Here is a 24,719-nt window from a genome sequence, read left to right as displayed (position 1 = left end):
TTTTTGCTGACTGTCATTTTCGTATCGTCCCTGGTGGTTTCTGGCAGACTTCAGCAGTAACAAGGTTTTTATATCACTTTCAGGGAGCTTAATGACGTTACGATGCTAACGGGGGTTTTATCTGTAATCTAGCGGCAGGCGGCTCTCGGGGAGTCTGGAGGAAAACTGACGACTCACATTCACTCACACTCTCAGATTCGGGGTCTTCTCAGGTCTCGTTTACATGTCAATGATTTCAAGTGAAAACACAAAACTTTAGTAGTGATTTGTGAGTTTGTTTATACGCCAACGGAGCTCAGAGTCAGTAAAGAAACTTTTTGAAAAAGCTGTGACGCTGCTGGACGAGTCGCTGGACGAGTCGCTGGACGATTCGCTGGACGATTGGCTGGACGAGTCGCTGGACGATTTGCTGGATGATTCGCTGGACGAGTCGCTGGACGATTCGCTGGACGAGTCGCTGGACGAGTCGCTGGACGATTCGTTGGACGAGTCGCTGGATTATTCGCTGGACGATTCGCTGGACGAGTCGTAGGACGAGTTGCTGGACGATTCGCTGGACGAGTCGCTGGACGATTTGCTGGACGATTCGCTGGACGAGTCGCTGGACGAGTCGCTGGACGAGCCGTTTTAGCCTGTTTTATTCACAATTTTTGGATTTCTTAACAGCAATTTCAGCAGTTGTGGTTTGCGGCTCGGTGCCGACAGGTTTCCTCCGAAGCTTCTGTATTCACGGCCCGCAGGCGGCTGAGAGGAAACAAAAGGTTAGAGGAACATCAGCAGAGGGTTGACATTTCACTTCTCCAGCAAACACTTGCAGCTCCACCGGGCCTCGTCCAGAGTCTGAACCGGACTTCACTTCCACATGGTTTGTTATCAACACATCAAAATGAGGGGAAAAGTCAATATTTCAATCCGCGCTGCAGAAGATTTCCAGTTCAGATCAGTGGTGACGCAGACACAGAATCGGTGCTTCACGTTGCTCTGACTAATTCATCATGTGAGTTCAGCCTCAGATTCTTCTCTTTCTATCTCCAAACAGCAGCGTTTCTTATCAGCCGCCGTTCCTCCCGCCTCCAGTTTCAGCCGCTATCTGCTCCCGTCCTGATAAAGACGACTTTCACGGAGCTTCGCCGCCGCCGTGCTGTAATATTCAACACTCATTTTCTCGATGGTTTCTCTGAATCACAGCAGGCGGTCGTCCTCGCAGCCGTTTAGGATTCAGGACTTCATTTGTTGTCGCCTCGCTCATCAAAATAAAACCTGGCGTGGAGCCAGATTGGTTCCACGTGGAGGCGCCGCAGAAACACCGCGGGAGGATTCGTGTGTTCACGTGTGGCGGTTTGTCGGTCACGCATCGTTTCCAGACGAGTGGACGCAGAAACAAGTTCTGTGATGTTTCCTGTGAAACATCACAGGACCTCGTTAATAATGAAGCAAAGATTCTTTTACTCTGCTCGTCTCGACATTTCTCCACCTCCAGTCTCAGATTACCGATCACCTCTGAGAGGAAGAAGAAAGAAGACTACAACTCTCTCTCTCTCTCTCGCTCTCGCTCTCCCTCCCACTCAGAGAGCGGCAGTAAATCCTTCCTGGAGTGTGGAGGTGTTTCTGGGTGTATGTTCTGAGAGTTTGGCTGCGCCGCCGGGCTGCAGGCCAGCAGAGGCCGGCCGGCAGATTAAGACTCACAAACACGGCGAGGAAACCAGAAAACAAGGTTCTTTTTTCTGCTCAGTCATCAGGCTGCATGATGCCGAGCGGCGGCCTCTCCTCCTGAAAGTGAGACGAGAGTCGCTCATTAAATATTCAAGAGGCGACTCCAAGACGAGGAGAATTACACGGGTGGTTCGCTCCGTTTCAGAGGCGAACATTTCAAACACAATAAAGCGCTCGACGCATCCAAGAGCTTCGTTTTCACCTGAATATCAAAGTGTTGACGCCGACTGAAGGAGGATTTTCTAGTTTTGGCAACAACCAAGTAGCAACTGAGTGAGAACAGCAGCTGCTCTTCTCATGGTTACTACTGGTTAGTACTGGTTACTAATGGTTAATAATGTCACCACCACTAATGGTTACTATGACTATAATCCGACTGCTTCCTGACATAAAGATGGAGCCACCAAGACGTCTCATCACTGACGGTTCCAACCAGCGTGTGTGTTTCTGTGTGTGCAGGTGTGGCAGTGTGGAGGCAGTGTGGAGGTGCTGCCTTGCTCTCGGATCGCCCACATTGAGCGCGCTCACAAACCGTACACCGACAACCTGACGGCCCACGTGCGCAGAAACGCTCTGCGGGTGGCCGAGGTGTGGATGGACCAGTACCGGAGCCACGTGTACATGGCCTGGAACCTTCCTCTGCAGGTGAGACTGTTACATTCACCTGTCTGAGTTACCCTCACCTCTCTGAGTTACTCCCACCTGTCTGAGTTACTCTCACCTGTCTGAGTTACTCTCACCTCTCTGAGTTACTCTCTGAGTTACTCTCACCTGTCTGAGTTACCCTCACCTCTCTGAGTTACTCTCACCTGTCTGAGTTACCCTCACCTCTCTGAGTTACTCTCACCTGTCTGAGTTACTCTGACCTCTCTGAGTTACTCTCACCTGTCTGAGTTACCCTCACCTCTCTGAGTTACTCTCACCTGTCTGAGTTACTCTGACCTCTCTGAGTTACTCTCACCTGTCTGAGTTACTCTGACCTCTCTGAGTTACTCTCACCTCTCTGAGTTACCCTCACCTCTTTGAGTTACTCTCACCTCTCTGAGTTACTCTCACCTGTCTGAGTAACTCTGACCTCTCTGAGTTACTCTCACCTGTCTGAGTTACTCCCACCTCCCTGAGTTACTCCCACCTCCCTTAGTTACTCCCACCTCCGATGGCAGACGGCCCGGTGGCGTCATTGTGACCATGTTTGCTGTTTAGTTTTCAAATCAGCGGTTGAGCTGCTCCAAAGTGGGAACTTTCCCATTTCCCATTTCCCAGCTGCCCGAGCTCATGAGGAGTTCCCAATCACAGAGAGGAGGGCTGGGCGCGGCGCTGCATGGCGGCCGCCCAGCGAGCTGCGACCACGAGGGAATCACACCGTCCTCCAGTGAGGTGCAGCCAGACGCTCTGAAGCTTCAGCTCACCTCGGCTCCTCTTCCACCAGGAAGTACATCAGCCAGAGCAGATGGCGAGCTGCGGCGTCTCAACATTTACTTCTTCTCTCACTACTTTTTCAGAAGTAGTAGAAATGAACCAAAACAAACCTCACAACATAAATACTGCTGACGTTACACTTATTCTAGAGCCTCACAGAGATTCCACCGATTGCTCAACCTACCGACCCATGGCGCTGGACCGAGAGAAACTCCTCCCTCAGAGGCTTGTTTTCATAGTGGTAGCGCCACCTAATGGCAAAAGGAAACATCTTTTTTTTTTTTACTGTGAACATGGTTGCCATATGTTTCAATGTGCTGGATCGTCTTGTTCTGGGCCTTCTGGGAGCCTGCACGTTTAAAAACTCAACCTTTGGCAATTTCATTGGTTTCAGACATGGGCGGGGCCAAATGGCTCCACGGCGCCACCTACAGACATTGACCACTTCTTGAGAAATCAGTGGTTTGACCTAGAAGGATGAAATTCAGCCCACCACTGTGACGAACCCCAAACCTCGGCATGTTCCAACACGCGTGAACGTGTGAGGGGGCGTGTGAGGGGGCGTGTGAGGGGCGTGTGGGGAGGCGTGTGAGGGGGCGTGTGAGGGGCGTGTGAGGAGGCGTGTGAGGGGGGCGTGTGAGGGGGGCGTGTGAGGGGGCGTGTGAGGGGGCGTGTGAGGGGGCGTGTGAGGGGGCGTGTGAGGGGGCGTGTTCAAGCCGATTCTGTCTGAACGACACGTCACTGAATATTTTCATTCCTGATTCACTGCGGAGGATGATAGTATGACTCGTGTTGCCGGTGGGCGTTACTACGGTAACGTGTAACGTTTGCTTCTCCGGACAGAATTCTGGCGTGGACATCGGGGACGTCTCGGCCAGGAAAGCTCTGCGGTCCAGACTCCGGTGTCGCTCGTTCAGCTGGTTCCTCTCCAACATCTACCCCGAGCTGCGCTCCTACAGCGACACGGTGGCCTACGGCGTGGTGAGTTCTGTGGATCCGCCGCAGCGGCGCCGAACCCAACTATACTGCCAAAAGGGTTTGTTCAGCTCAACAAATCCTGGCATTCGGGTTCCCACTCACTTCTATACCCACTGGCGGATCAAACCAGACTGCTTCTACAAACACTAGTGAGAGAAGCTCTCAGGAGCTCAGTGAAGCTGATCAATGCGTCCAGTCATCTTATTAGGGCCCGAGCACTGAATTATTATTATTATTATTATTATTATTATTATTATTATTATTATTATTATTATCATTATTATCATTATCATTATCATTATTATTATAATTATAATAATAATAATAATAATTATTATTATTATTATTATTATTATTATTATTATTATTATTATTATTTTCATTATCATTATTATTATCATTATTATCATTATCATTATTATTATAATTATTATTATTATTATTATTATTATCATTATCATTATTATTATCATTATTATTATTATAATTATTATTATTTAGTATCCGTCACCACTGAGACATGGGCTGGTCAAAATGGCTCCACAGCGCCACCTATAACTTGAAAAAAAAAATCTGAAAAAATCAATGGTTTGATGTCGGAGGATGAAATTTGGTACAAAAGTCAAACCGGCTGAAAGTTTACATATTTCTTGGTTTTAGAAATGGGTGGGGCGAAATTACTCCACAGCGCCACCTACAATCTTTCATGCTTTCAGCTTTAAATTTACTTGTTACTGAAAATGAAAAAAAGGAACTGATTACTTCAACCCCCAGAGTGGAGGAAACTGCAGTACAAAACTGCAAACTGTATTAGAACCTGTGAGCCAGCAGTGCTAACCACTGCCGCGCCGCGCCGCGCCGCGCCGCACCGTGCCGCGCGGCCGACGTCACCGGCACTGAAATTTAATCTTTAAAAAAAGGGAAGTGAACTTTCAAAGTGTAACTTTCCCATTAAGGTTGAGTCTAATTGCACACACACGTCTGAGCTCTTCACACTGCAGCAGCGGGTGTTGAAAGGATATTGGCACTTAATTCCTGCACGGCTATTCCTCTCCGCGGCTAACGACTATGGGAGCGTTTTACATAATTGAAAAATGACGGTAATCTGTTGAAAGCGGAGCGGCATTATCCCGTCGCTCCGACTGCTCCTGCTGATCCAGGAAGAAAAATGACGGCTAACATTTACATTTCACCTCCACCTTCTCTTTCGCATCGTTCAAAATCGTATCCGTCATTTAATTCATGAAAAAGCCGGAGAAATAAAAAATTTCAGAGTATTTTGACTGAACAAAAATATTTTTGCAATGAAAACTAAAGCGGGTCGTTCCTCCTTAAAATATCTAAAGTTCTGCTCATTTGGTTTCTTATTGGAAGGTTTTGGTACCGAAATGAAAGTTTTCTGTCGTTATGTCAACATCAACAAGTTACAACAACAAGGGACGTGTCTGTCCTCGTCCCCCCACCTCTCGTCCCCCCCCTGTTCCACTAAACGTAAGACGAGGATAATCCAAGTCTCTTCTTGTTGAAATTAAAAAAAACTCTTCCAGACTGACGGCTCTCAATCAACAACACTGATCACCTCAGCTGCCGAACAGGACAAAGGAAAAATAAATAAATAAATAAATAAAGATAAACGGGTCCCAACGGTTCTGAAGAATACGGCAGAAACATGTCAAACGTTTGTCTGAAAAAAAGAAATGGATTCAAGAAACCACTTCAGGTCATTTTCGGAGCGACTCGTAGTCCAGAGAATACGGTAACGGTGTTTACTCCGTTACATTCTGATGCGTGACCCAGAAGGTTTGGGTTCTTCTTGAGGAAGACGTGGACCTGCTGCTCTCAGCCTCCTGCTTCTTGTTCCATAAACACTCCAATCAGCGCAGCACGAGCGCCGCCGCCGTCACATGAAAGCGTTTCCACGGCGACATCCAAGAGACGTACCCGCCGAGTTTACACATCCGACGAGAGGAGGGATCTCCCAGGGGGCGCTGCGGCGGCGGTGGCGGCGGCGGCGTCTGTGGAGGCGGACGGACGGGATCCGGTAAACACCGGAGGGAGCGAGAGGAAACCGTGTTTACAATGTTAACGTGCGGGACTGGAGGGACGGGAACCTTCTGGAAGCTTCTGAAGAGGAGGAACTCCGCCGTGGCGTCGCTCCACAGGAGCCCAGCTTCTTCTAAACACCAGACCACCTGGACCCTGAGCTCCTGGACCAACACGGTTCACGGTGGGAGGAAGTGAATCCGGAGAAACACCTCAGATCCAACAGACGCTTCAGTCCCGTTTAAACACAAAGTCACAAGGAAAGACAGCGAGTGGTTCTGATGTAAAAGTCTGTGAAGATGGAAGGAAATACAAAGTGCAGCGGTTCGTACTGCGTTCTAACAAGATAGAACTCTTAGGATTTCATGACAAACTGATTTTGAGTATTTCTATATCAAATCTGACTGAAGTCCAAAAGAGGAAACTGGCAGCAACAAGTTGGTGACGAGAAAAGAGTCTCAGCTACTCTGACAGGTGACTATATATATATATATATATATATTATATTTATTGTTAGAAAGGTTTTGCACTTAAACAGCTGCAGTAATATTTTTTTATTTTCTCGTATGAAATTAATGTCAAAGCAAATCCAGAAAACAACTAAAAAACTGAAGCAACAAACAAAATGTAAATGGTCATAAACCTTACTATATCTATATACTATATCTATATACTATATACTATATCTATATACTATATCTATATACTATATCTATATACTATATACTATATACTATATCTATATACTATATCTATATACTATATCTATATACTATATGTATATACTATATCCATATACTATATCTATATACTATATCTATATACTATATCTTTATACTATATCTATATACTATATGTATATACTATATCTATATACTATATCTTTATACTATATCTATATACTATATCTATATACTATATCTATATACTATATGTATATACTATATCTATATACTATATCTTTATACTATATCTATATACTATATGTATATACTATATCTATATACTATATATACTATATCTATATACTATATCTATATACTATATGTATATACTATATCTATATACTATATCTATATACTATATCCATACACTATATCCATATACTATATCTATATACTATATCCATACACTATATCCATATACTATATCTATATATTATATCCATACACTATATCCATTTACTATATCTATATACTATATCTATACACTATATACTATATCTATATACTATATCCATATACTATATCCATACATTATATCTATATACTATATCCATACACTATATTCATACACTATATCCATATACTATATCTATATACTATATCCATACACTATATCCATATACTATATCTATATACTATATCTATACACTATATATTATATCTATATACTATATCTATATACTATATCCATATACTATATCTATATTCTATATCTATACACTATATACTATATCCATATACTATATCTATATACTATATCCATATACTATATCTATATACTACATCTATATACTATATACTATATCTATATACTATATCCATATACTATATCCATATACTATATCTATATACTATATCTATATACTATATCTATATACTATATCCATATACTATATCTATATACTATATCCATATACTATATCCATATACTATATCTATATACTATTATCTATATACTATATCTATATACTATATCCATATACTATATCCATATACTATATCTATATACTATATCCATATACTATATCCATATACTATATCTATATACTATATCTATATACTATATCCATATACTATATCCATATACTATATCTATATAGTATATCTATATACTATATCTATATACTATATGCATATACTATATCTATATACTATATCCATATACTATATCTATATACTATTATCTATATACTATTATCTATATACTATATCTATATACTATTATCTATATACTATATCCATATACTATATCTATATACTATATCTATATACTATATCTATATACTATTATCTATATACTATTATCTATATACTATATCCATAAACCAAATCAAAACCTGCAGACTGACACTGTAAGAATCCATGTTAGATCCTCTTGTTTTCCCTTTTGTTAAATAATTCATGAAGTCGTTTCTCACACACACACACACACACACACACACACGCACGCACGCACACACACACACACACACACACACACACACACACACACACACACACACACACACACACACACACACACACACACACTCCTGCTGTGGAAAAACAGCTGATGGTATTTCAGAATAAAGAAACAAAGCCCAACAGAGACGGTCCAGTTTTGTTCTTTTCACACTTTAAATTGGTGCATTGGAGGGAAGATGCTCTATAATCTGATGTTAGAGGAGGAAGATGCTCTATAATCTGATGTTAGAGGAGGGAGATCCTCTATAATCTGATGTTAGAGGAGGCAGATGCTCTATAATCTGATGTTAGAGGAGGAAGATCCTCTATAATCTGATGTTAGGGGAGGAATATGCTCTATAATCTGATGTTAGGGGAGGAAGATGCTCTATAATCTGATGTTAGGGGAGAGAGGTGCTCTATAATCTGATGTTAGAGGAGGAAGGTGCTCTATAATCTGATGTTAGATGAGGGAGATGCTCTATAATCTGATGTTAGAGGAGGAAGATGCTCTATAATTGTATAAACTGTGTCTTTCTCCTGCAGAACAGAAACTCAGTAATAAAAATGTCTGGCAGTCTTTATGTTGAGGTGATGAGAACCCCCTCCAATCCCTCCACCCCACCCCACCCCACCCCTCCCCTCCCCTCCCACCCCCCCCTTCCATCCCCCCACCCCTCCCCCCTCCCCCCTCAGAAGCTCACAGCTTTGATTCACCAAAGCGTCCATGTTTTCTGTGATCATTCCATTCAAAGCACACTTGTTCAGAGAGCACTGGTGACACCTCGACCTTTCAACCTGAACACGTCGATGGAATCGCTGCTCATTACTGTGCAGTACAACTCTGCCGCCTGTCCATCCTACAAATACATCAAATATTAAAACGCAGGAAAGTTTCTCTGCCATGAAGGATCTCTGGTTTTATTTTACCTGGTAAAGCTCCTTGTGTGCCTCGTGTAGAGGAGAGCAGGCAGCCAGGAGGAGAGCAGGCAGCCAGGAGGAGAGCTGGTGCCGCAGTGCTGTAGAGCTGACAGGAAGCAGTTATCCCTCTGCTGCTGGTGAGGCCGGGAATCCAACCTGCAACCTTCCAGTCGGAGGATGACTTTAAAACCCGAGCTGCAGCTGTTGGTCTCTTTCAGTTCTTATTAACAGAAAACACACACACACACACACACACACACACACACACACACACACACAGTGCAGCTCTCTCTGGAATGCTGCCAAAGCAAAGACCTGAGCCTCGCTCCGGACAGAACGGAGGTTTGTTCATCCTGGCGTGTCGAGGTGCTTCAGCAGGTTCCTACTCCGACTCCACCAGAGGAGTTTTTCATTTTGATGTTTGTTGTTACGTTGTGAAGTGTGTGTAGTTTGACGGTGACGCGGAGTGGTGAGGTTACGTTGTGAAGTGTGTGTGTAGTTTGACGGTGACGCGGAGTGGTGAGGTTACGTTGTGAAGTGTGTGTGTAGTTTGACGGTGACGCGGAGTGGTGAGGTTACGTTGTGAAGTGTGTGTGTAGTTTGACGGTGACGCGGAGTGGTGAGGTTACGTTGTGAAGTGTGTGTGTAGTTTGACGGTGACGCGGAGTGGTGAGGTTACGTTGTGAAGTGTGTGTGTGTGTAGTTTGACGGTGACGCGGAGTGGTTAGGTTACGTTGTGAAGTGTGTGTGTAGTTTGACGTGACACAGAGTGGTGAGGTTACGTTGTGAAGTGTGTGTGTAGTTTGACGGTGACGCGGAGGGGTGAGGTTACGTTGTGAGGTGTGTGTGTAGTTTGACGGTGACGCGGAGTGGTTAGGTTACGTTGTGAGGTGTGTGTGTAGTTTGACGGTGACGCGGAGTGGTGAGGTTACGTTGTGAAGTGTGTGTGTGTAGTTTGATAGTGACACGGAGTGGTGAGGTTACTTTGTGAAGTGTGTGTGTAGTTTGACGGTGACGCAGAGTGGTGAGGTTATGTTGTGAAGTGTGTGTGTAGTTTGACGGTGACACGGAGTGGTGAGGTTACGTTGTGAAGTGTGTGTGTGTAGTTTGACAGTGACACGGAGTGGTGAGGTTACGTTGTGAAGTGTGTGTGTAGTTTGACAGTGACACGGAGTGGTGAGGTTACGTTGTGAAGTGTGTGTGTAGTTTGACGGTGACGCGGAGTGGTGAGGTTACGTTGTGAAGTGTGTGTGTAGTTTGACGGTGACGCGGAGTGGTGAGGTTACGTTGTGAAGTGTGTGTGTGTAGTTTGACGGTGACGCGGAGTGGTGAGGTTACGTTGTGAAGTGTGTGTGTAGTTTGGCGGTGACGCGGAGTGGTGAGGTTACGTTGTGAAGTGTGTGTGTAGTTTGGTGTCAGACTGTTTCTCTCCTGTGTTGCAGCTGAAGAACAGCCTGAGGGACGACCTGTGTCTGGATCAAGGACCCGACACCGACAACGTTCCCATCATGTACGTCTGTCACGGCATGACGCCTCAGGTCAGTGGCTCCTCTTCCTCCTACTCCTCCTCCTCCTCCTCTTCCTCCTCCTCCTCCTCTCTTGGACTCACAGTGTGAGCACTGATACTCTCCGTATGAAAAAGTGTTTTAATATCATAACCTTCATGATTAAAGTTGCACTAATGTGTTTGTAGGAAGTTGTAGTTGCTGTTTTGAGGCAGCAGCACAAAGTGAAGCGCCACTCAGAGATTCTCACTCCCGTCTTGTTTTGGTTGAATACTTCAATTAATACTTCACTTTATAAATAAACCTGAACTGCTGGAATGAAATCTCAGCCTTTATTTGCTCCTCGGCTCCTGAAATATGATCATTTATTTAAACCAACTGATTTTCTAAAACGTCACAGCAAAGCCAGCAACTCTCAGAATAAACACAGTGGCCTCCATCCATCCTCCATCCATCATCCATCCATCCTCCATCCTCCATCCATCATCCATCCATCCTCCATCCATCATCCATCCTCCATCCTCCATCCATCATCCATCCATATATCATCTATCCATCCTCCATCCATCATCCATCCATCATCCATCCATCTATCATCTATCATCTATCCATCCTCCATCCATCCTCCATCCATCCATCCTCCATCCATCATCCATCCATCCTCCATCCATCCTCCATCCATCCTCCATCCATCCTCCATCCATCCTCCATCCAGCATCCATCTATCATCCATCCATCTATCATCCATCCATCTATCATCCATCCTCCATCCATCTATCATCTGTCCTCCATCCATCTATCATCCATCTATCATCCATCTATCATCCATCTATCATCCATCTATCATCCATCTATCATCCGTCCTCCATCCATCTATCATCCATCTATCATCCATCCTCCATCCATCTATCATCCGCCCTTCATCCATCCATCATCCATCCATCTATCATCCATCTATCATCCATCCTCCATCCATCCATCCATCCATCCATCCATCCATCCATCCATCCATCCATCCTCCATCCATCCATCTATCATCCATCCATCCATCCATCCATCCTCCATCCATCCATCCATCCATCCATCCATCCATCCATCCATCCATCCATCCATCCATCCATCCATTGGATGAGGTCTGTATTCCCATAACAAGAACAATATTTAGAAAGCAGTTCTGGAATTAGACGTTAGAAAACTTCATATATCAGCAGCAACAATAATGAGCTTCGTCGTGGTGAAACTTTTCAGCCTCGGCAGCTGAATGATGTAGAAAGTTGTTTCCAGAGTCACTGAGGCCGACCGACGACTCTATCATCTGGCTGCAGATTGGAGGCAGTTTGGCTCTGAGGGGCAGTAAAGGCTGCGCTTATTGCCCCGCTAATGGAGGCTGGAGGAAAACTATTGAACAGCTGAAAGGCAGTGAGTGTTTGTGAGGCTGCAGCAGCTCGACACAACGAGGAATTCTCCTTCAGCTGTCGGCATCCGAGAGGCGGAGTCATCAAGCAGCAGCAGGAACCGGGCCGAGCCGCCAGCGTTCGGGGGAAGTTAATGGCTTTGACCGGCGCCTTGACGTCTCCAGCATTTAACAGATTTCTGGGTCAAGTTCAGTGAAACGGTGTCGGCTGCTGAAACAGCTGTGTTGGCATTTCAACCCCCCCCCCCCCCCCCCCCCGCCCCCCCACTCCTCCTGGAGACAATCAGCCAGCGCTGATAACGAAACTCACTCGTCTTGTTTTTTTATCGCCTCCAGTGTCTCCGTTTATTTTCCTAAACAACCGAAATGGAGGCGCGTCGGCAGTTTCGCTTAAATTCAGGAGGATTTCGTTGATCGACTGCTTCATTACTTCCTGAGAGCCTTTGAGCCTCGTTTCTTCTCAGACCTTCAACATGTTCAACTAGAGCTACACTCAGTAGAGCGCAAACATTCAACATGTTCAACTAGAGCTACACTCAGTAGAGCGCAAACATTCAACATGTTCAACTAGAGCTACACTCAGTAGAGCACAAACATTCAACATGTTCAACTAGAGCTACACTCGGTAGAGATCAGACCTTCAACATGTTCAACTAGAGCTACACTCAGTAGAGCGCAAAACATTCAACATGTTCAACTAGAGCTACACTCAGTAGAGCGCAAACATTCAACATGTTCAACTAGAGCTACGCTCGGTAGAGATCAGACCTTCAACATGTTCAACTAGAGCTACGCTCGGTAGAGAACAGACCTTCAACATGTTCAACTAGAGCTATGCTCGGTAGACAATAACTCTTCAACATGTTCAACTAGAGCTACACTCAGTAGAGCGCAAACATTCAACATGTTCAACTAGAGCTACACTCGGTAGAGAACATCCCTTCAAAATGTTCAACTAGAGCTATGCTCGGTAGACAATATTTCTTTCAACATGTTCAACTAGAGCTACACTCATTAGAGCGCAGACCTTCAACATGTTCAACGAGAGCTACACTCGGTAGAGCGCAGAATTTCAACATGTTCAGCGAGAGCTACACTCGGTAGAGCGAATAATTTGTTTGACAACTCGAGTTAGCATTTCTAGCATGATAGCCGTTAGCTCATATCGATGCTAACTTGGCTATCAGGTAGCTGCATCACTGCGAAACTCTGAGCAGGGAGCGTCTCCATGACAACAGGCACTGATCTCCTTCGATCACCTCCATGAGGCGCCTCTCTCATACGCTTTGTATGGGACATTGTTCACAGTTTTGGGGATTTATTCAGAAACAGTGTGGGTCCATTTATTGCCCCTCCTCTGGGGCAGGATGCTTTTCCTTCATTTCTCCCATTTTGCCTCCATGTTGGACATAAACTTTGTAATGAAGGTGTGACTGCAGAGCGAAACCAAACGCTCCTTCCTGCTGGAATTTCATCTCCTATCCAAAGGAGAAACGAGCCTCAATTCACCCCGTGCACCGGCGCTTGTCTGCAGATAACCGGGGTATTTAGGGGCTTTAGGGGCTTTTCCAGCTCAACATCATTCCACACAACTGAATCAGCGGAGGAACTAATCACTTCACAGTCAATTCAAAGGTGTTCATGCTTACATTACACCGGCATAGGAAATGAATTTGCTAGTCTGGGAGGGATTAAAATACATTTAAATAATCTGTCCGATTAATGGATATTTCCATCCAGTGTTACCATCAGTGGGATAAAGAGTCAGGCCTCCTCATGTTTCTCTCACTAACTGGAGGATTGATCTCTGGCTGGCCGGCTGGAGCCAGAAGAGAGGCGGCGCTTTGAGAGACCGGAGCCCCGAGGAGCCGAAGCGCAGCGGGGAGCGTCTCACAGCAACTTCAAAGACTCGTCCGGCCCTCCAACACGCCCCGCGACGTTCATCCTTTATTCATGTGGAGCTTCGTTTGTAATGCGACTCCCTGCAGTCGCTCTTATTCCACATTGAGATGCTTTCAGTGTCTCCGATCCTCCAGATTACCTCCGGTCCTCGTCTCTCTGCCGCGTGTTGCATCCAGACGGACGGGAAGATACGGCCTGAATACCTGATGAAGTGGCTCTCACACTGTGTGTGTGTGTGTGTGGGTGTGGGTGTGTGTGGGTGTGGGTGTGTGTGTGTGTGTGTGTGTGTGTGTGTGTGTGTGTGTGTGTGTGTGTGTGTGTGTGGGTGTGTGTGTGTGTGTGTGTGTGTGTGTGTGTGTGTGTGTGTGTGTGTGTGTGTGTGTGTGTGTGTGTGTGTGTGTGTGTGTGTGTGTGTGTGTGTGTATCTTAGCCTCTTCAGTTCTGATTTTGGGTCGAACCTGCTGGTTGCCGTGGAGACGGAGATGCTGACCGTTGCTCATCAGCGTCGAAGGAGAGATGCAGTCACACTAATGACTTCCCGTGATTCCTGTTTACACTCATCACTTGTGTTTTGAAGCGAAGTTAATCTGGTGTCGCGAGGCGGATTGTGGAAATGTCGGCTTTCCTCCGGGTCAGTGAGCAGAAGCTGAACAACAGGTCGATGGCAGCAGGACGCTCTGTGACGCTCTGGAAAGCAGGAACCGTGAAGCTGCAAGCAACTTCTCACTCTGTTTCAAACTTCAGCAATAGTCTCAGTGTGACGGACAAACACCCAATCTGACACCCAGATTATAGTGTGTGTGTGTGTGTGCGTGCGTGCGTGCGTGCGTGCGTGCGTGCGTGCGTGCGTGCGTGTGTGTGTGTGGGAAGTCATATCTTGATGTTGGTCATCCAGTAAGAAAAGCCGTCGATAAAAAGCAGCGGAGAAACTGAACAAGTTGAATGAAGGATTTAACTTTGAATCGCAGCGTTTCCGTCGGGGACCAGACGAGGTTCCAGCCTCCGACTGCGACTCCTCAGTCTGTAAAGAGACTTCAGATGACTTTCGTTCTTCGCTCTCGGACCCAAACGGCTGTGTGTGTGTGTGTGTGTGTGTGTGTGTGTGTGTGTGTGTGTGTGTGTGTGTGTGTGTGTGTGTGTGTGTGTGTGTGTGTGTGTGTGTGTGTGTGTGTGTGTGTGTGTGTGTGTGTGTGTGTGTGTGTCACAGAAACCTATTTACTGGACTTATTGAAGCTTCTATCCTCGGACAGATTTGATGAGCGTTTCTGGGGATTTTTGTCGGTAATCTGAAGTTTGGAGGAAGTTGAGCTTAAATAACTGTGATATTGTTGTAGTTCCACTGAAGTCCTCTTTCTTTAAAGGGTCAAGTGTGTTGCTCCAAGCAGCCAATCAGAAATCAAACCCTATATAGTGTCATCGGGGGTTTAGCCAATCCCAATCAAGGTAGGCCCTCCCTTTGACTCCTCCCACAATTAGGCAGCTCTGCTCTGGCACATGGCACCACCAGAGGAAGTACTTCCTCCTCTTCCCAAGGTGGGCATGTGTGGGCGGAGCCAGTCCAGCTCACACAGACACAGCAGATTCTGAATGCAGCTCCTATGATCCATGACTCACTTTAATCGTGTTCATTGGCTCAATGAGAAAAAAAATCCTTTGACCAAATATTCAGTAAAGCCCCGTTTCCACGGTGCCCCTTGGTGCCGGTACGGGTCAGGTCGGAACCGGTTGTTGTGCGTTTCCACTGACTCAGAACCGTTACCAACCGGCACCATTGGTAACCATTTCTCGCTACCCCTCCACTTGGGGTACCAGGCACAATGTGCCGGATATGAGGGGGAGGAGCTTCAACACTGCCGTCTGCTCATTGGTCCGTGACGACCGCTGTTCTCCCAGCAAGCAGCCATTTCCAATCAGTTCTTCTGCAGCAATCAGGAAACCTTTTTTGAAAATGTCCTCCCGTTATGGCGTCGCATCCTGTTCATAACCCCGCCTACATTTCAAACCGTTCCCCGCGTATTGGAAACGCGGCACTGATACGGTTCTGGTTACGGATAGTCAACCCCCACCTGACCGGCACCGGCACCAAGGGGCACTGTGGAAACGGGGCTTTACTTAAGAAAACTGTCGGCCATCTTGGAAAGTGTCACGCTGAATCACGAAACGAAGCTGAAAATCAATCTCACATCTTAGAATCTTTTAAAACATCAGTTTTTTTTTTTTCTAATCTGAGACCACTATTATTATTATTCCAGAGTTTCAGAGTGTAGAAATAAGAGACGTTACTAATCTTGAGGTTTCCACACTGACGGTGCTTGTTTCAGTATTTTAACAATCAAAGAAATGACCGACATCCATTCGACCCGCTGGAGGTAAACACCAGGAAGGCTCCTGGTTTCCAGGCTTTTGTCTGCTCACACTTGGTGATTCGTACGTCTGTCAGGACTGATCGCTATCCGCCGCTCGCCGCATGCCGCTAATCCTCCTATTAGCACTTTTAAGTCGCCGTGACGGGAAAGGAGGCGGCATTAAGCCTCTGCTGCCGCCCACCGTCCATCTATTGACGGATGCAAGTGTAGCGCGCGCTCACACACACACACACACACACACACACACACACACACACACACACACACACACACACACACACACACACACACACACACACACACGCACACACACACACACGCACACACTCGATCTTTTAGCCAGCGTGTTTAAAGCTCTGCAGCTGGTTCACAGTGTGATAATGAGTCCTATCGAGAAATGTCCTGTTCCTGCAAGGCGGCCATCATTCTCAGCAATTACCCACTCAGAGCTCTCTCACACACACACACACACACACACACACACACACACACACACACACACACACACACACACACACACACACACACACACAGACCTCGTGTGTCGCCTCCTGATCTGTATTTCGACGGCTCGTTTGATTCTCTCCGTTCGCCGTACCTGCTCTGTCGGGTGCGGGGAGTCGTGCGCTCCACTTCCTGTTTGATGTTTCGAGCGTACTTACGGTGCGTTTGATTCGCCTCACTTCTCATTTTGCAGGTTTCTAAACTGGGCCAACAACATTTGCATTCATTAGCATCTCCTCGTCATTGTTGTTTAGATTCCTATTTTTTCCAGGTATGTAAAAGCTGCTCTGCTCCCGTCGGACCCCGATCCACTTCCACTTCCTGTCTTTTTTTATCTCCTCATTCTGAATATTTCTTCTTCTTTTTCGACCTTCCTGCCTCCTTTTATTCCTAATTAGATGAGTACAGGTGGTCTATTAATCCTCACTGCGTTAAAAGTGAAGATGTCTTTTCAGAGACTGACTTGTTGTCGTTAAAAACACTTTAAAATTCACAGGTTCGCCCAGTTGGAATCCTCCCTGCAGCTGATTGTTCACCAAGGAACCCCCTCCCCCCTCCCCCCTGCTTTACGTGTAAAGAAATAAAAGATCCTGCAGATCCTGGGCTGCCCCAGGGATCTGCTCTCGGCCTCTTTATGATTATAATAAAGTATAGCAATGGTCTTTATGATTATGACACATTGAATCTCCAAACCGCTGATGCATGACGTCACGTAACACTCGCCTGAGTTTTGGTGTTTTTAACATCCCGTCTTCCTTGTTGTCATTTTTAATAATATATCACAATGAAGAAGGAGGACGCAACTAAAGTATACTTTATAAAAAAACACCGTTTCACAGTAAGAAATGACACAATAAAGTATCGGCACAAATACTGGAGGACTTTACTCGACGTCAAAAGAAATAATCCTCTTTCTGAATTCAGACTTGATGCTTGTTTTAAACACGAGAGTCTGAAGTTTTCTAATTTGCCCCTCGGGGGTAAATAAAGTTCTTCTGATCCCGTCAATGAAGCGGCTGTCAGTCACCCGAAATGTTTGCAGCTGTGCATCACTGTGATTGGCTGATGTTGAAAGGGGCGGGGCTTTACAACTTCATCATCACTTTAGATATTGAGGGTTTTCATGAAATAGATATTAAGTCTAAAACTGTATATTTCCATTTATTGGGAAAGATGTTCAGTTATACTGACAAGATAATGTTTTCCTCTCAGAACATATGAATGAAATTTTTTTTTAATATTTTCAGACAAGACAAAAAAATATATATATATTTTTTCCCTATTTATTCTTATATATGTACATTTTATTTATAACGCATTTCACATTTAAACCATCTCTTGGTGCTACAAGAATTCTCTCTCTATATATACATATATATATATATATATATATATATATATATATATATACAGTATATACACTCTTGGAGGAGATTAAACTTCTGTGAAGAACAGTTTTAATTCTGTGTTGTTCTGTTATTCTGTGAGCGTCTCGTCGTGGCGGTTCTGGTGCTGACGTGCTCCTTGTGTTCTCCAGCAGAACGTGTACTACACCAGCCAGCAGCAGCTCCACCTGGGCGTGCTCAGTCCCACCATCGACGACGACGACAACAAGTGTCTGGTGGACGTCAACAGTCGCCCGCGGCTGCTGGAGTGCAGCTACGCCTCGGCCAAGCACATGAAGCTCACCTGGACCTTCACACAGGTCAGACTCCGGTCCGGCGCTCAGGCAGCTCGGGTGTCCAGGTTCATATTCAGTACGGGGAGGAGGGGGGGGGGGGGGGGTTCTGGTGTCGCCTGTCAGTCGGCGTTCAGGATGGAGGGAATGTGGAGCAGCTGAAAACAGACAGAGAGAGAGAGAGAGAGAGAGAGAGAGAGAGAGAGAGATCAGAGAGATCAGAGCTGAACTCAGACCAACACGTTTTAATGACTTGTCTCCAGGAGCTGCAGCCGACCAGACAGACCGTGTTCAGACTGTGTTCAGACTGTGTTCAGTGCTCAAACTGTGTTCAGACTGTGTTCAGACTGTGTTCAGACTGTGTTCAGACTGTGTTCAGACTGTGTTCAGACTATGTTCAGACTGTGTTCAGTGTTCAGACCGTGCTCAGACTGTGTTCAGTGCTCGGACTGTGTTCAGACCGTGTTCAGACTGTGTTCAGTGTTCAGACTTGTTCAGACTGTGTTCAGACCGTGTTCAGACTGTGTTCAGACTGTGTTCAGAATGTGTTCAGACTGTGTTCAGAATGTGTTCAGACCGTGTTCAGACCGTGTTCAGACCGTGTTCAGACCGTGTTCAGACCGTGTTCAGACCGTGTTCAGACCGTGTTCAGACCGTGTTCAGACCGTGTTCAGACCGTGTTCAGAATGTGTTCAGACTGTGTTCAGACCGTGTTCAGACCGTGTTCAGACCGTGTTCAGACCGTGTTCAGACCGTGTTCAGACTGTGTTCAGACCGTGTTCAGACCGTGTTCAGACCGTGTTCAGACTGTGTTCAGTGTTCTCATCCTTCCATCTCCAGTTCCTTTGATCTTCTCTCCTCTTCTCTCAGTCGGAGCTTCATCGTTTTGCTTTTCTCTTCTTTGAATAACAGAATGAGACTCGTCTTTTCAGTCCGACTGTAACGAGGAGAAGCAGCTCTGCTGGTCTGTCTCTCCTCCACCTCCCCACGTCCTGCGGCCGCTCTCTCTTTAATCTGGCCGCTCTCTCTTTAATCTGGCCTCAGAACGTGACGGTCGGCAGAGCGATCAGGGTAATGAGTCTGAAGGAGGCGGTCCTTCCTCCTCGCCGTGACGACGCCCTGTCCTTCTTTTAGTGTCCCTCCTCCTCCCGGCGGCCCAGACGCCTCTGATCAGCATCGGCCACGTCCACACGTCCCTCCCCGGCTGGTGGCAGAAGTCAGAGGACTGAACGCCGCCAGCCCGGAATTAGAACTCCATCTTTGTTCGTTAGAACGTGAGACGGAGGAGAACAGATGATAAAAGATAAAAACATCAGCTTTAACATTTTGATCACTTTTCTGAGGTCATTAGGGGGATTAAAAGTGAAGTTTAAAAGTGAAAATACGTCTCCAGTTTATTCTGTAAATTATTTTTCTCCTATCTACCGAGGAACTCGTTCAATTTAATCCCTGATCAGAGTTAATCTGACTATTCTTCAGTTTTATCCTTTATTGTGACTCTTTACCTTCAGCTGAGTTAGGGAAGGACGATGCTCTATAATCTGGATGTTAGAGGAGGAAGACGCTCTATAATCTGATGTTAGAAGAGGAAGACACTCTATAATATGATGTTAGAGGAGGGCGATGCTCTATCATCTGGATGTTAGAGGAGGAAGACGCTCTATAATCTGATGTTAGAAGAGGAAGACTCTATAATCTGATGTTAGAAGAGGAAGACGCTCTATAATCTGATGTTTGAAGAGGTAGACTCTATAATCTGATGTTAGAAGAGGAAGACACTCTATAATATGATGTTAGAGGAGGACGATGCTCTATAATATGGATGTTAGAGGAGGAAGACGCTCTATAATCTGATGTTAGAAGAGGAAGACTCTATAATCTGATGTTAGAAGAGGAAGACACTATAATCTGATGTTAGAAGAGGAAGACACTATAATCTGATGTTAGAAGAGGAGGATGTTCTATAATCTGGATGTTAAATGTCAGTAAGGATCACAGAGCAGCGGCTGCTCTGTTACCTGGTGTTGGTCGAGGGTTCGGCGCCTCATGATTCATGCGTTCGCTGCACATTGCGATTCATTACAATCGATGATTCATGGCGGCTCCCAGATGAGCTGCTGACTCAGCAAACAGCCGAGGCCTGGATCAATACGACTGTTAATGCCTGTTCAAGGTCCGTCCTCCGAGCCTCCATCAATCCTCCTCCGGCTCCTCTTCATCCAGAGGGTGCAGCTCGTGTTCCATATCAGTGCAGCAGGTTGAACAAACAGTTTGAGACAGATGGCACCGAAAGTAAAACTGTTTCTGTTTTTGATTAATTACTTTACAGAATATTCATATAGATATAGATCTTGGTAGTTTTATTTTGACAGTCACCATAATAACAATCCATCTTGGTAGTTTTATTTTGACAGTCACCATAATAACATTCCAACTTGGTAGTTTTATTTTGACAGTCACCATAACAACATTCCAACTTGGTAGTTTTATTTTGACAGTCACCATAACAACAATCCAACTTGGTAGTTTTATTTTGACAGTCACCATAACAACATTCCAACTTGGTAGTTTTATTTTGACAGTCACCATAACAACAATCCAACTTGGTAGTTTTATTTTGACAGTCACCATAATAACAATACATCTTGGTAGTTTTATTTTGACAGTGACCAGAATAACAATCCATCTTGGTAGTTTTATTTTGACAGTCACCATAACAACAATCCATCTTGGTGGTCTGTCCACTAAGAACGTTCCATGATGCTTTTATTTTGTCGTGTGAAGCTGGAGTTGTTGCAGCAGAGATGTTTTTTTGTTTTTTTTGAAGGAATTTCTTTGCTTCGTCTGACGACATTTTTCCGCGGCTTCGGACGTGATTGTGAAATCTGGTGAATCTCGCCTGCAAAGGAGATAAAAAGCTTCCTGGAGTCGCAGGAATTTCAGGGTCTGTGATCAAACCTCTGTGGGCCGTGAGCGGCGGCTCCTCCCACCGCCGGCCGTCGTACCGATACACAAATATTGACGGGATTAGCAGTCAATGTGTTTCCTCATGCAGATCTCACAGCGGAGAGACTGAGCAGGACTTCGTCCTCTGAATGAAGGAATGAACGTCTGCTTCCGTTTCAGACAGAAGAGAAACATTATTCTGTGTGGAAAAAACTTTAATTCACTGTGAAAAGGTACTGACTGGTACTTTAAAGACTGTGTGAGTGAAAGATTGATGAAGGAGCAGAAAGATTCCAGAACAGGAAGCGTTTGTTCACCAAACTCTAGCTATGTGCAGGAGGTTATGTAGAGATTCAGGTTTCAGCTGCACCTTGCTTCGTTTTTTTTCTTTCTCTGTTTTTCTTTTGGATCTAAAAGCGGTTCTGTTGAGTCCCGAATACTCACTGTAAAAGAATCCATTTATCCTCCGTTGAGTAAATTCTCTTTTACAACCTCCACTTGGCAAAAACGTGCAAAATGCACAAGAACCAGGACCAAGAACTGATTTCATCAAACTGTGAGGAAACTCTGGGGCTGTGCAGCAGAATAAATAAAAAGAACCTTTCTCCTTCCAGCTGAATTAGTTCCACCACTCGGCGAACGACCTCCATAGCTCAGGTTAATGTCGGCGTCCGCTCGCCAACATTAATGTTTAGAGACGACGCTCTAACTACGAGCAATTAGCCGACTCATTAATGGGAGCCTCAGAGTCTTTTGTCGTCCCTCAGAGCAAAACCATCAGGATAAAAATGAATTAGAGGCCATTAGCTGATCCAGGGGTGGAGGTGGAGGTGGAGGTAGAGGTGGAGCTGGAGGTGGAGGTGGAGGTGGAGGTGGAGGTGGAGGTGGAGCTGGAGGTGGAGGTGGAGGTGGAGGTGGAGGTGGAGGACGTTAACAAAAGGGAAAAAAAACTGCAGGGAAATCATGAATTCAAACAACCTGTAGATCTCTAACTGACGCATGATGGAACTAGAGCTGCACTCGGTAGAGTGCAGACACACGCCAATGCCGCATTTGTCTGTGGATCCGGGTTAGCATTGCTAGCTCACTAGCCTGTCAGCTAGCAACATCAGTGTGAGAAACACTGAGCGGGTTCACAAAGATAAACCGCGACCCGAGTCATTGCGCTCACTCCGCTGTGTTTCTGGATACTGGAAGCGAGATATTAGCTGAGAGCTCCGGAGCGGCGTTAGCAGTGTGCTAACAGGCTGCTAACAGGCTGCCAACAGAGCGGAGTTAGCAGTGTGCTAACAGGCTGCTAACAGGCTGCCAACAGAGCGGAGTTAGCAGTGTGCTAACAGGCTGCCAACAGAGCAGAGTTAGCAGTGTGCTAACAGGCTGCTAACAGAGCGGAGTTAGCAGTGTGCTAACAGGCTGCCAACAGAGCGGAGTTAGCAGTGTGCTAACAGGCTGCCAACAGAGCGGAGTTAGCAGTGTGCTAACAGGCTGCCAACAGAGCGGAGTTAGCAGTGTGCTAATAGGCTGCCAACAGAGCGGAGTTAGCAGTGTGCTAACAGGCTGCCAACAGAGCGTAGTTAGCAGTGTGCTAATAGGCTGCCAACAGAGCGGAGTTAGCAGTGTCCTAACAGGCTGCTAACAGAGCAGAGTTAGCAGTGTGCTAACAGGCTGCCAACAGAGCGGAGTTAGCAGTGTGCTAACAGGCTCTTTGTCCTCGTCTCTTTCCTCCCTGCACTGTGATAGTGACTTTGTCCACTAGGGGGCGGTGTGTCTGCTGCTGTCGGACTCCATTAGAAAACACCAATCTGAAACAAACGAATCGTTTTCCCTTGTAACCATCACGTCAACACGGTCTAAGAGGTTATTCTCTCCACTGCAGCTTCTGTTGAAACAAATAATCTCTAATTCCAGTGAACGTGGACGATCTCCATGACGTTCTCTGTTTTCTGAACTGAGAACACTGGGAACGTTCTGGAGTTGGGTTCTTGTTATCGCGGCCCTCAAGAGACAGACTTCCTCCTCCGTCGCTCTCGCTCTGCGAACACTTTGTGGGAGTTTGACAGCGAAGTGTGAACACTTTCATTCCTCCCACGTATCGACGCCTTGCCGACATGCGGCATGTCGGCCGGCGCGAGGTTAAACCGCTCTGCAGGAGCAGCCGTGCACATCGACGACGAGCCCAGAGAATCGATCCTGTTCCTGCCTCCGGGGGAACCGGGCTCTCGTACTTGAACACACAGGACACAGACGGGCTTTTATTGTGTTTGTAAGGGAACCACAGGACGCCGTTATAGAGCTGCTGTTATCCACGAAGCTCTATGTTCCCAAAAGTCCAGTGTCCTCTCAATGCTTAAAAACATGCATGTGTGTGTGTGTGTGTGTGTGTGTGTGTGTGTGTGTGTATATGTATTTCCTACATTGTGAGGACTTTTTTTTGATCCGCTAACACACATTTGGCGTTCTTTGGGAATGGAGCCTCATTAATAAAATATTACGGTTGGACTCGATTTTAGGAAGAATTATTTATATGTGAGTTTGCAGGAAATGCAAATGATGTCAGATCAGTGCTTTCCCAAACAATAGTGCAGATTTATTAACAAGTGCATTTAATATGAAAGAATTCCACCCGTTCACTCCAGTTCAGTTTAGTTTCGGATCAGTCGAAACACGTGTCGATGAAACTCAGAAATACGAAAGAAAATATGTAGTTTGTTTGATCGGTTGCTTTCTGTCGTCCTGCAGATTCAGTTATTTGAATTTCATTCGTCGGTTTCGAGAGAGGCTGATCTGTGAAACTCGCCTCTTTGTAAAAGAAGCTCCAGAACAGGAAGTGAACCAGGTCATGAGACTGTGTGTGTGTTTGTGTCTCCAGGGCGGATCCATCCAGAACCTGGAGTCCCAGCGGTGTCTGGAGCTGGTGGAGAGCCGGCAGGCGGAGTTCAGCCTCCAGCTGGTGATTCAGGACTGCAGCGCGCAGAAATGGACCATCACCAACGTCCTGACCGTCCTTCCTCAGTGAGCCAGGTGTCCAACGACGGCAGGGACAGGAAGTGCTTCAGTCAGACCGTCAGGAACCTAATCACCTCTTTACAGAAACCACCTGAGACTCTGATTGGGGGGGGGGGGGGGGGGGGGGGGGGGGGGGGTCATCACTCCATCACTAAA

General features: G+C 45.8%; 1 protein-coding gene across 1 annotated transcript in view; it reads left to right on the top strand.

Annotated features, from left to right (window-relative positions):
* LOC308116387 (polypeptide N-acetylgalactosaminyltransferase 18-like) overlaps nt 1-24,598 on the top strand; it is an 83,503-nt gene extending 58,905 nt beyond the window's left edge. The window contains exons 7-11 of the mRNA XM_080474556.1: nt 2,173-2,358; nt 3,976-4,113; nt 10,685-10,780; nt 18,471-18,638; nt 24,427-24,598. Coding sequence (XP_080330682.1) covers nt 2,173-2,358; nt 3,976-4,113; nt 10,685-10,780; nt 18,471-18,638; nt 24,427-24,573 — 735 coding nt within the window. The 3' untranslated portion in view covers nt 24,574-24,598. The remainder of the gene's footprint in view (nt 1-2,172; nt 2,359-3,975; nt 4,114-10,684; nt 10,781-18,470; nt 18,639-24,426) is intronic.
* Nucleotides 24,599-24,719: the final 121 nt, after the last annotated feature.

Source organism: Lipophrys pholis (genome assembly GCF_963383615.2).
Source record: "Lipophrys pholis genome assembly, chromosome: 11".
NCBI classification, from domain to species: domain Eukaryota; kingdom Metazoa; phylum Chordata; class Actinopteri; order Blenniiformes; family Blenniidae; genus Lipophrys; species Lipophrys pholis.
The sequence above is the reverse complement of the archived record's forward strand: the minus strand, read 5'-3'. Positions and strand labels throughout refer to the sequence as shown.